The following is a 12139-nucleotide window of genomic DNA, read 5'->3' on the forward strand; positions in this document are numbered from 1 at the left end:
CAAATTGTTATTGAAAATCTGTAACAACGCGTTATGGTTAATGATTTCTGATCAATATTTTGTTAAGTATTTATAAATTAAATAAGGCTTATATATATACGTAATCCTCCGTATTATATTGGATATACAATACTCCCTAATAGATATGACATACAATAATGGATGTAATTGCACAATTGTTAAAGTTTCAAGAATTGGTTAGTACTCAAAATGTGAAGTAAAATTTTGTCTTTTTCTTTGTTATAGTTTTTAAAATGTAGTCTATCTTATAACCGGGTATCCTTTTGTATCCTTATGACCTACGGAGTAATTTTTAATAGATATGTTTTGCTCGTTATGTATTATTTATCGTTTATGCGGTTTCGCTTCGGCCTTACGAGAGTTGTAAACAACATAAGTGTAAATAATTGTATCTTGTTTTTTTTACAGTTCTCATAGGCCTCAAGATATACTTTAGTCCCAAAAATGTCTAGTGAAATCCAACAAAATGTAGCAATTGTAAATGTATAGAGTGATTATATGTGTTGAAAATGTACTTACGGTAGTAGTATTTTACAATAATTATTTTTTGAAATCATTATAAGGAACAAAATCGACCACCTAATTGACGAAATTTCCTTATTATAATTGTATTTTTGGTTGACTGGTAAATCTTCAAACAAGAAAAATGCAATGCAAACAAGAATAAATTTGAAGGGTGATAGCTGACTCTTGTGTGCTGCCAGAATCCTGATGGTAGGTAAGAAAACGTGGAATCATAGATCGGCCAATCAGGTAGTAAGCTAGGGGTACATAAGTTACTTACCAGTAACACAACACGGTAAGAAAACCACTAATTTTTTTCTTTCACAAATCCTTATTTAAAATGGTGAGCAATAAATCGGAATCAAAGTTAACTCAAATGTTTTAAAAGTTACACCAATATAAAGTTATCTATTTTATGGTGATATAATTTTTCATTTTATTAAAAATTATTTCTTCAAATCACCCTAATAATGTACTGCGTATAACCTTAATAATTTACCCTTTAAAATATTTATCCATTAGCTTTTTGGAAAAATTGACATAAATAATCCCACCTTTCACTCATCTTCTCAGAATAATCCCAACTTCGGATTATTTTAGAATAATCCAAACTTTAGGGGTTACATTCTCAAAATAATCCAAACTATCAATTTGCCTATGTACAATAGACCCAAAATGGATTAGTAATGACAAGAAAAAAAGACTTCGGATTATTTTGAGAAGGTAACCCCTAAAGTTTGGATTATTCTAAAATAATCCAAAGTTGGGATTATTTTTAGAAGATGTGTGAAAATTGGGATTATTTATGTCAATTTTTCCTAGCTTTTTTTCATAATATAGAAATTAATCAAAACATATTAAAAGTTAAAAAAAGCGCGTTGGGCAAAAAATATCATGGTGTAAAATAAATTTTTTTACACCTTGCGCGTGCAAGACCTTTTGTTTGTTTTTTTAAGGTAAGAAAATTGTCTTACCGGGTCGAAACTCCACGGGTCAACCCTTTCCGAATTTAATGGGTTAGACACTTTCAGAGTGAGGAAATGGTAACTGAACCCTTCCTTAAAGTGCCTCTAGTGGAGAATGGACACCCAACCATTTGGTTGAAAAGTAAAATCCTTTCCATTACGACAAAACATTGCTTGGTAAAAAAATCACATGCCCAAGTAAGATAAAAATATACTACCTACGTAGTATGTTTCAAAAGATCTTTACAGTTACTATTTGCACAAATATAAGACAAAAGTAGAAAAGTTGGTTGAATATAATAAAATATGGATAAAGTAAGAGACCGGAATGTGTAAAAATGTGGGTTGGGGCAAGAAAAAAAATGAATAAAGTAAAAGAAAGTGAATGAAAAATTGTAAATATTATTGGGGTAAGAAAGATAAGGTAGTAAATTTTAATGTCTAACAACTGAATAAAACAAAGTGTAAAAAAGGTTATGAAACACACTAAAACGGAAAGGATAAAGGTCATTTTGAAACAGAAGTAATAATACATTTTTTTTACGTATGTTTTCGGTTTAATGGTGGCCACCAACTATGAGAAGGGGTTTGGGGACTTGGGGCTATGTTAGGAAAATTTAGGGGATGGTAAATATTGCCTCAGAAAAACATCCACTGTTGCATTTTCCCTAAATAACCTAGTGAGAAGAATAATACTTGAATCAAAATTGCATAATTGAAATTATTATATACTCGAAGCTTATCGATAGGGTTTTTTTTTTTTGAGGGAAGTAGCTTATTGATAGTTAATGTGTTACTCACAATTTGGATTATACACCCGGGTGCACAATGCTTATTGTGCACCCTGAAGAACATTTGTTGAGTATCTAAAGAATATGAAGAATGATTTCAATGTACATATACAAATGAAATATTTGCACTATATGTTCTTTGGGTTTGAACTATATGTTCATTTAGTATATGTTCTATGGATATGAATGATATGTTCTTTGCATTTGAACTATATGTTCTTTTAAAATTAGGGTGCACACTGAGCATTGTACACCCGGGTGTATAAACCATATATGTCCTTCATCGTTTTTTTCAAATGAGGAGAAAATCCAAAATAAAGGCAAAAACACAAATTACTAAGTTGGTATTGGTATGGTATGAAAGGAATAAAAGTATAAAACAATCTAGTGTTGCTTAGAATTGAAATTCATGACTCAGGAGTGAAGAGTTCTTGTTTGACCCGAAGATTAAGGCAAAGAAGTCGCACAGTTGTTTCAATTAATAAGTAATTAACATGATATTAACTACTTCACATGATCGATCGAATGTCCAATTAATTAAATTAATTTGGTACTACTTTTTTGCATTTCCTTCTTGCATGGATAGTTGGATACTATATTATTACTAGTTTTATTTTATTTTATTTTATTAATAGTATGTTGCATGAAGAATATTGCAGTCAATCTAATTAAGGTCACCGGCCACCATGCATGTGAGTATGTGACTAGGTTTTCCAGATTATTGCAACTGTTAGTACTAATCCTGATCGATGCATCATGTATTATTGATTATCATTGTGACAGGACCGTACGTAATGATCGATGGTTAATCATCGAGGGTGCAACAACAGATGGACCATTAATAGAGAAAGAAATAGAGAGAGACTCATCTTAATGTCGTTCTTTAAATTGTTAGCTGGAATCCTTATACATAGTACTCCGTATGTGTCAATCCTTCCACATGAAGGCACATCATATCCACCGTGGCTATAACTAATTGGCTGTAATTAGATTACTAGAGTAGCTTATCAATTTTACATGGGACGATTAGACTCAACTCACATTCCATTACTATCATGTTACAACTTACAAGGATTGTAATAAAATTAAGTGGAAATTGAGAAAAGTCATAACTAACTCTGAGTTAGCTAATTAGATGATGAAGATGAGTTGGGCTTCTCTTTTGGGCTTGCAGCTGGACTGTATACACGCAATTACACAGTCCAGTCGACATTACTTGGCGTTCCAAATTCAAAATATAACACAATTAAGAAACTTTTTTGTGGCACTTCATTTTTCTTCTTACTGACGCCTACAATATTACTAATCTACGATTCAGTGATTTCATGATCAGTCAACAGCTCAAAACATTCACCACGTACGTACAATGCGTTAGGTTCCAGAATTGTTCAAATTCTAAACAAGCAGCGTATATATTTTTACCAAGTATGGATGGGAGACTGGGAGTATATATACTTCGTATATAGGAGTATATTTTGAATTGTTTCTCAATTAACTTGCACATACGGAGTAGTACGTAATACCACATTTTGTTGAAACTAACAAATTTGTACTCCGTACATGTGAGTTACGTTCAACCGCCACAAGGGGCGTACTCCCTAGCCCCTCACGGTTCTTAAATGGAATTGGTCCACACTAAATTTATTGTGGACCATGCCTTAAAATAAAGTTAACAACTTATTCCTAATTTATTTTGGGATTTTATTAAGATTATTATGGGAAAAAAAATATATGAAATTAGTGTCGTTGATACATGTTATACTTGAATAATGTGATTTTAAGTCACAATTAGCTTTTAAAAACATAGGGTTACTATACTTCAAAAAATGGTTACTATGTCTATGAATTTTGGTGTTTAATTTATTATAGTTACTATATGAACAATAAAGGTTATTATAAATGTAAAAAAGTGCTACAGAAAACTATTGATTTTGGATCCACACTAATATTATTGTGGACCAGGTCCACGCAAGAATAATCCCTAACCCCTATGGGTAAATTAATGTTAACTTCCTCAAAACATTTCTAGGATGCATGATTACCGCTTGTAACTAGTTACGTTCATATAGGATATACGGATGGCCAAAATAAGAATGATTATACATTTCCAATCCCTAATGAATTGAAGCTTGTACTCCCGTAGTATAAGTGACAATGAAATATTTGCATTTAGTAAACTTAGTTAATTACATAACATTGGATCTAATTAACCATCACAAAAACATAGAAGCCAAGGTTGGAAATGAGAAACTAATAAACTCAACTTCTAAGCTAGCTAGCTAGAACCAATTTGAGTAGAGACCTCGAAACCTGGCATTACAACAAGAAAGGCGACGACTAAAGCACAAAGTAGAAACAGGCGAACCGCTACTACGCACCATATCATCTTCCCCCTCATCTAGTTGTACACTCGCGTACTCAAATGATGACTTGTGCCTATGTATAGGGGAAGGAGTTGACACCACAGAACACGATTGCGAGGATGGTGATGATGATGATGATGAAGAGGGCCGCGATGATGATTTGGTTGACGAGGATGATGACAATTCTGGAGAATCATCTCTTGAAACAGACAGCCTTGGAAACATGGATTGAATAAGATTCACATTATTATTGCAGGTAGCATCATTTTGTTTCTTTTTCTTGCTAAACGGCCTTATTTTGGTGGATGCATGTTTATTATGGTATTGATATGAAGGTGGTGGAGTTAAAGGAGGAAGTAATATATTATCAATTTCATGATCATAATTAGTAGAAGACCTCATGATAGTATGACGCTTGGGAGTACCTGGACTTGATTCCCACACAAAGGGCACAGCCGCGGGTTCTTGTGCATGGTAATCACCACCACCCTCCACGGAAGAATTACTCAGATTAGAAACCTCTCGAGACATTACTCTTCGTCTTCTCCCCACCTTAAAACTCGCGGCACCAGCACCACCACCACCACCAGTAGCAGTAGCAGTAGTAGTCGCTGCGGCGGCTTCTTTGATTTTAATTGAATGAAGATATTTAGAATGATGATGATCAACATTCATTTTGGGGACAGACAATTGTCCAAGTTTGTTGGACTGTAAGGTTGCTTTCTGAATTCTGAATGACAATCTAGCTTAATTGTCTGTAATTTGTGTTGGATCGTCACAGGAAATTAAGCTGAGAAATTGACTAAACAGGCTAACTTTATATATTGTTCCATTAAGTATATGACAGCTTCTATGTTCATTATAGATAGTTTAGCATGTGAACAGTAAGCGTCATTGACGCTTCTAATCAGTGGACTTCCTCATAATTATACTTATACTCCTAACATACATGTGTTGGGGTGACTTTAGTTCAAGTTTAAAAGTTAGTAGCTGAGATCTTGTATGTTGTAACATCACATGTATAATGTTTAAAACCGAAAGGAGAAGACTTATCACATGCTACAATTTATTCAACTTGTGCATCGATCACATCTAGTTGTTGATAGTCAACCTAACATTTAATTTCATCGCATCGCATCACCCAAATATTTAGCTCATCAACTTGCATACACAAACTCTTGTATCACTTTTGATAATCAAGCTCGCCACTCGCCTCATCGCATCTTTTTTCAAGAGTGCACAATGTTCACTTTACGTCAAAAGAACATACACCAACGTACTCATGAGTGAAATTGACAATCAAGCTCGCCTCATTGCATCTTGTTAAGAGTAATTATAGGAGAGCTTATATATTTATATTATTAATATTATTTTATTGCTAGTTAGTTACAAGTTTGTTAGAGGTTGGTTAGAGTTAGTTTTACATTGTATATAAAAGCACATTGAGCTTTTCTTTTCCTTCAAGAAATCAGATTATAACATTCTGTTTTCCCTCATTTTCTCTCTCAATATACTGGATTTCTTCTTTTCTTCATGGTATCAGAGCCAAATCTCCTCTGAGATTTAGGTTCCAATTTTTTGATTTCTTCGATTTTGATTGATCGCAAGTATTTTCTGCAAATTGCGAGGTGTTCTGAAAGATTGCTGCGAAATTTCTGGCGATTAATCTCGTGAAATTTCTTGCGCAAGCTTTGAATCTTCAACAAATCAGTGGTGTTTTTGTTGATTCCTGATCGAAATGAATACTGAAGATTCTGAAAACTCAGCTTCTCAGTCAAACAATGGAGGTAATTTTGATCCATATTTTGTTGCTAGCTCGGATAATCCTACTTCCTCTTTAGTTGCTGTAGTGTTCAATGGACTGAATTTTATTCGTTGGAGTAGAAATGTTCGAAGAGCATTAGTAGCTAAAAACAAAGAAGGTTTCATCAATGGTGACATATTGAAACCAGCTGTTAATCATAAAGATTATCCTAAATGGAAACGAGCTGATTTTATGGTAGTAAGCTGGATATTGAGTTCAATGAATAGTGAACTTGCTGATGATTTTGGATACATAGATAATGCTGTGGAGTTATGGAAGGAATTGACTAAGAGGTTTGGACAATCTAATGGTCCCTTGATTTATCAGTTGAAGAAAGAGATAGATAATCTCAATCAAGAAAACCTTACCATAGTTACATATTATGGCAAATTGAAGAAACTTTGGGATGAAATGCAGAACCTAAGAGCTTTTCCTACTTGTACTTGTGGAGCTCTTAATTTCTGCAGCTGTATGTTCTTAAAAAAGGTTGCTGAATTTGAGGAAGAAGATAAAATGATGAAGTTCTTGCTTGGTTTAAATGGAGGTTATGAAGGTACTGTGACAAATGTACTGTCTATGGATCCTCTTCCAACTATTAATCGAGTTTTTGCCATCACTCAGCAAAAAGAAAAGCTCAATGTGCTTTTATATACAATGTAAAACTAACTCTAATCTAGAAAAGCAGAAAGAAATGCACAGTTTGACAACTGAAACTGCTGCTCTGAGTAGTAGTGCTATGGCTGCACAAACTAACAAGGGTGGACAGTTTCAGAAGTTTGGTGTTACTTCTGGAAAGAAGGATTGGAAAGATTTGAAGAAAGAAAAGATGCACAGAGTCTGTACTCACTGCAAAGGAAAGGGACACACAGCAGATCAGTGTTTCAAATTGATTGGTTATCCAGACTGGTATAATTCCATTAAAGCTTCCAAAAATTCTCAGTCACATGGAGACAGATTTGCTGCAAATGTTCAGACTAATGCAACTGGAGATACTCCTTTGGATGATACAATTGGGGACACTGGAGGTGTTAGTAGTGAGATGTTAAATGCAATCTGCCAGGAAGTGATCAAAGCAATGAAGGGCAAGCATATGCAGAATGCTGATGCTGCTGGAGCAGATTGTTCCTATGCCAATTATGCAGGTATAATCTCTCACTCTTTCAATTGCACTGTGAATAACTTGCACAATGAGTGTCTTTGGATTGTTGATTCTGGTGCATGTGATCATATGACATATGATGAAAGAATCTTGATAAACAAAAAAGTCATTAGTGTGCCTATTAAGGTTGGATTGCCAGATGGAACTCAATTGAGTGTTGATATCATGGGTGATGCATACTTGACTGACAAGTTGTTGCTGAAAAATGTTTTATTGGTAAAGGGTTTCAGACACAATTTATTGTCAATAGGAAGATTGATTGAACAAACTGGTCTGAATGTTACATTTAATGGAAATGGATATTGTTTCCAGGACCCCTCTAATGCCATGGTGGTTGGTGCTGGAAAAAGGATACAAGGACTTTATTACTTCCAGTCAAAGGTTAAGAATAAATCTGATTCTGTTTGTCAAAATTCAGATTGCAATGTAGTTGCTAATGCAGTTGAAGGAACTGTTATTGATGTAAATATGACTAGTTTGCCTAATAAGACTGCTACTAGTATTTCTGAATCTAGAATGGAACACAAAGACAGTCTTGATCTATTGCATGCTAGGCTAGGTCATGCATCCTTGTCAAAATTGAAACACATTAATGCTGAATGTTGCAGAAATATTACAGAATACAATTGTGCTGTCTGTTGTCATTCAAAGCAACACAGATTTTCTTTTTCTGAAAGTGACAGCAGAGCATCTGATTGTTTTGACTTGGTACACTTAGATTTGTGGGGACCCTACAGAGTTAAAAATCTAGATGGGGCATCCTATTTTTTAACTGTGCTAGATGATCATAGCAGAGTTACATGGACCTATTTGTTAAATAACAAATTGCAAGTAGCAAAGATCATTTCTGAGTTTATATCTATGGTTGAAACTCAATTTAAAAAGAGAATTAAAAGGATCAGATCAGACAATGGTACTGAAATTGTCAATCAGTCTTGTTTAGCAATGTTTGCTAGCAAAGGTATTATACATGAGAGGAGTGTACCATATGTTCCTCAACAAAATGGAAGAGTTGAGAGAAAACACAGGAGTCTTCTTGAGATTGCTAGGTCATTAAGATTCCATGCTGGTCTTCCAAAGAAGTTTTGGGGAGAGTGTGTGCTCACAGCCACATACTTGCTAAATAAGATAACATCAAAGGTGTTAAATTGGAAAACACCCTTTGAGGTTATGTTCAAAACTCCTGCAGTTTATGATAAACTCAGAGTTTTTGGTTCCCTTTGCTTTGCTCATAATAAAGATGTTAAGAAAGACAAATTTGATTCCAGAACAAGGAGGTGTATATTCCTTGGTTATCCTGCTGGTTTTAAAGCTTTCAAGTTATATGATTTGGATAATCATATTGTGTTTGTTTCCAGAGATGTTATTTTTTTTGAGAGTGTGTTTCCTTACAAGGCTGAACAATCTACTTCTACTTCAGCTTCTTGTTCTGTTTCTATAGTGCAATTTGGCACTAATGCTCAAACTCATATAGACAAATCTGTTACACCAGCTTATTCTCCAAATCACACTTTCTCACTTGATTCTTCTTCCTCTTCTGACTCAGATTCAAACACAAATCATAATTTGACTTCAGAAACTTTCTTATCTTCTCCTCATATTTCCTCTCATATTTCTTCTTCTCCTGATTCTTCAAGTTCTTCTCTCCCTATATCTCCCAATCTCTCTATTCAATCTGATCACAATGATTCTTTGTCTATTTCTTCTTCTCATGTTTCACCCACAACTCTTATTCCTGAGATTGTTGTTAAACATCCACCTAGACAAATTAAGCCTTCTACTGTTTTAAAGGATTTTGTTGGTGGATATATTCCTCATAGGGATACTGTTGCATCTTCTAGCAGTGAATCTCTATCTTTTTCTGTGAACTCTTGTTCTCCTGACATTGGGAGTGATGATTCTTGGCTTTTAGCTATGGCACTTGACAGTTTTGATATTTGGGAATCTTTGGCATTTTCTGTGTTGCCTTCTGTCAATGATCCCAAATTCTACAGTCAAGCAAAGGATAATGACAATTGGGTACAAGCAATGAACAAAGAATTAGGTGCTCTTGAGAGCAATGACACATGGGAACTTACTCAATTACCTCAAGGAAAGAAGGCTATAGGTTCAAAATGGGTTTACAGAACCAAACTTAATCCTGATTACACCATTGACAGATACAAAGCAAGGTTGGTTGCTATTGGCTATCAGCAGGTTGAAGGGAGAGATTTCACCCAAACTTTTTCACCTGTAGCTAAATTAGCCACTGTGAGGATAATTATTGCACTTGCTGTTTTCAAAGATTGGGATTTATTTCAATTAGATGTGAACAATGCATTCTTGCATGGGTTCATTGATGAAGAAGTTTACATGAAGCCTCCTCCTGGTTACACCAAAGCTCAATCAGGTGAAGTTTGCAAACTGGAAAGATCCATTTATGGTCTGAAACAGGCTTCTAGACAGTGGAACAAAGAATTGAGCAAATTTTTGAAGACTTTGCAGTTTGAACAGTCCAAACAGGACTACTCTTTGTTCACTAGAACACTAGATGGAGAGTTTCTGGTGATTCTTGTCTATGTGGATGACATTCTAATTACTGGTACTTCTTTTTCTCAAATAGAGCATGTTAAGTGTTTACTTGATCAGGCTTTTACAATTAAAGACCTTGGTTTTTTGTCTTACTTTCTTGGCATAGAGGTTCACAGAAATTCCAAAGGTATCTTTCTATCCCAGAGAAAATATATCAATGATATTCTCAAAGATTCTGATATGGAAGACTGTAATGCTGCTTCTGCTCCTTTACCTTGTGGTTTGAAACTTTCTGTTAATGAGGGAGAGTTACTAGATGATCCCAATGTTTATAGAAGATTAGTTGGCAGGCTTTTGTACTTGGGAATCACAAGGCCAGATGTTTCTTACAGTGTGCAGCACCCCAGTCAGTTTGTTACTGCACCAAGGGTTCCACATTTGAGAGCTGCTCTTCATGTTCTCAAATATCTCAAAGGAACTATGGATAATGGACTTTGGTACTCAGCTGATTCTAGTCTACATCTATCTGCATACAGTGATGCTGATTGGAGTTCTTGCCAGTTTAGTAGCAGATCACTTAGTGCTTATGCAGTTTTTCTTGGCAGCAATTTAATTTCTTGGAAAACCAAGAAGCAGCGCACTGTAAGCAAGTCCTCTGCTGAAGCTGAATACAGAAGTATGTCAGTTACTGCTAGTGAACTTGTATGGATTCAGGATCTGCTTGAGGATCTTCATGTGATCATTCCCTTGCCTGTTATTATGCATTGTGACAATACTTCAGCAGAACATCTGGCTCAGAATCCTATGTTCCATGACAAAACTAAACATCTGAAAAGAGAAATGCATTATGTTCGTGAGCAAGTTGACAGTGGATTCATCAAGACTGCTCATGTCTCTAGCATCAACCAACTTGCTGATATTCTAACCAAACCTCTTGCTTCTTCTCAGCATCGTGTTCTATCTTCCAAGCTTGGTCTTGTATCCAAAGTCCAGCTTGATAGGAGAGCTTATATATTTATATTATTAATATTATTTTATTGCTAGTTAGTTACAAGTTTGTTAGAGGTTGGTTAGAGTTAGTTTTACATTGTATATAAAAGCACATTGAGCTTTTCTTTTCCTTCAAGAAATCAGATTATAACATTCTGTTTTCCCTCATTTTCTCTCTCAATATACTGGATTTCTTCTTTTCTTCAGTAATAACACACATGGCCTCATGTGAGTTACGTTGGGACAACTTGTCTAATATTATTACACCATTTGACTTTTAATTAAGGAAGTTAGGTTCTATTATGTTTGACTTATTTCACACAAAATAAGTTCAGATAAGTTCAGACAATATAAGTTCAGCAAAAAAAAAAAATTTTAGACACTTTCACACACAAATAAGTTTATTTTAGATAAAATAAGTTTAGTTAAGTTTAGATAAGTTCAGATAATATAAGTTAAGTCAAAATAAGTCAAATAGAACGGAGCCTTAATTCACAAATATTGCACCATATCCATTTAGGAAATTATTAAAATTTTGTTTTCATACTACAAATCTATTACATAATACTAAAAAAGACACCAGGAATGACGCGTGCCATTTCTTGGTACAATATTTTCCCGCCAAAATGTTTTCCTTTTTCCTCTTACTTTCTCTTTTTTTAATAAATTTTTTAAAAGAAATTAATAGAATGGTTATGGAAGTTACCAACAATAATATAATCAAATAAATTAATATATTACATTACATAATACTAAAAGAGATACCAGGAATAACACGTATCATTTCCTGATGCAATGTTTTCCCGCCAAGATGTTTTCCTTTTTTTCTCTTTTTTTCTCTGTTTTTAATAAATTTTTAAAGTAAAATTGATAGAATGGTTATGGAAGTTACCAACAATAACATAGTCAAATAAAAGGAATGAAATAAAATTAACATAGAATTATATTGGAGATTTGAGTTAAATAAATTATAATCTTTGGCTTCTTCATTTACCTAATAAAAATAATTTTGGCAAAAATATATTGACATC

General features: G+C 34.1%; 2 protein-coding genes across 3 annotated transcripts; one reads left to right on the top strand and one right to left on the bottom strand.

Moving 5' to 3' along the window:
- Positions 1-4360: 4360 nt before the first annotated feature.
- On the bottom strand, positions 4361-5531 carry LOC110790899 (uncharacterized). 2 transcript variants are annotated; one of them, XM_056831735.1, is made up of 2 exons: positions 5070-5531; positions 4361-4858 (listed from the first exon to the last, which is right to left on the bottom strand). In XM_056831735.1, the coding sequence occupies exons 1-2, from the start codon at positions 5317-5319 to the stop codon at positions 4680-4682; spliced, it is 429 nt and encodes a 142-aa protein (XP_056687713.1). In that variant the 5' UTR covers positions 5320-5531; the 3' UTR covers positions 4361-4679. The 2 variants fall into 2 exon arrangements, with proteins under 2 accessions (XP_056687713.1, XP_056687712.1); XM_056831734.1 differs by having other exon boundaries at positions 5042-5531.
- Positions 5532-6382: 851 nt separating this feature from the next.
- LOC110790910 (uncharacterized) lies at positions 6383-7108 on the top strand. The gene has a single exon (XM_021995665.1). The coding sequence runs from the start codon at positions 6383-6385 to the stop codon at positions 7106-7108; it is 726 nt and encodes a 241-aa protein (XP_021851357.1).
- The last annotated feature ends 5031 nt before the right edge of the window (positions 7109-12139 follow it).

Source organism: Spinacia oleracea, chromosome 6, assembly GCF_020520425.1.
Source record: "Spinacia oleracea cultivar Varoflay chromosome 6, BTI_SOV_V1, whole genome shotgun sequence".
NCBI lineage: Eukaryota > Viridiplantae > Streptophyta > Magnoliopsida > Caryophyllales > Amaranthaceae > Spinacia > Spinacia oleracea.

Bases quoted from the DNA above. Each gene is read 5' to 3' on its own strand.
- LOC110790910 (XM_021995665.1), top strand. From the start codon at position 6,383: ATGAATACTGAAGATTCTGAAAACTCAGCTTCTCAGTCAAACAATGGA.
- LOC110790899 (XM_056831734.1), bottom strand. From the start codon at position 5,319: ATGAATGTTGATCATCATCATTCTAAATATCTTCATTCAATTAAAATC. The intron at 4,859-5,041 runs GTCTTCTACTAA...CATGTTTCCAAG, and splicing joins AAGCGTCATACTATCATGAG to GCTGTCTGTTTCAAGAGATG.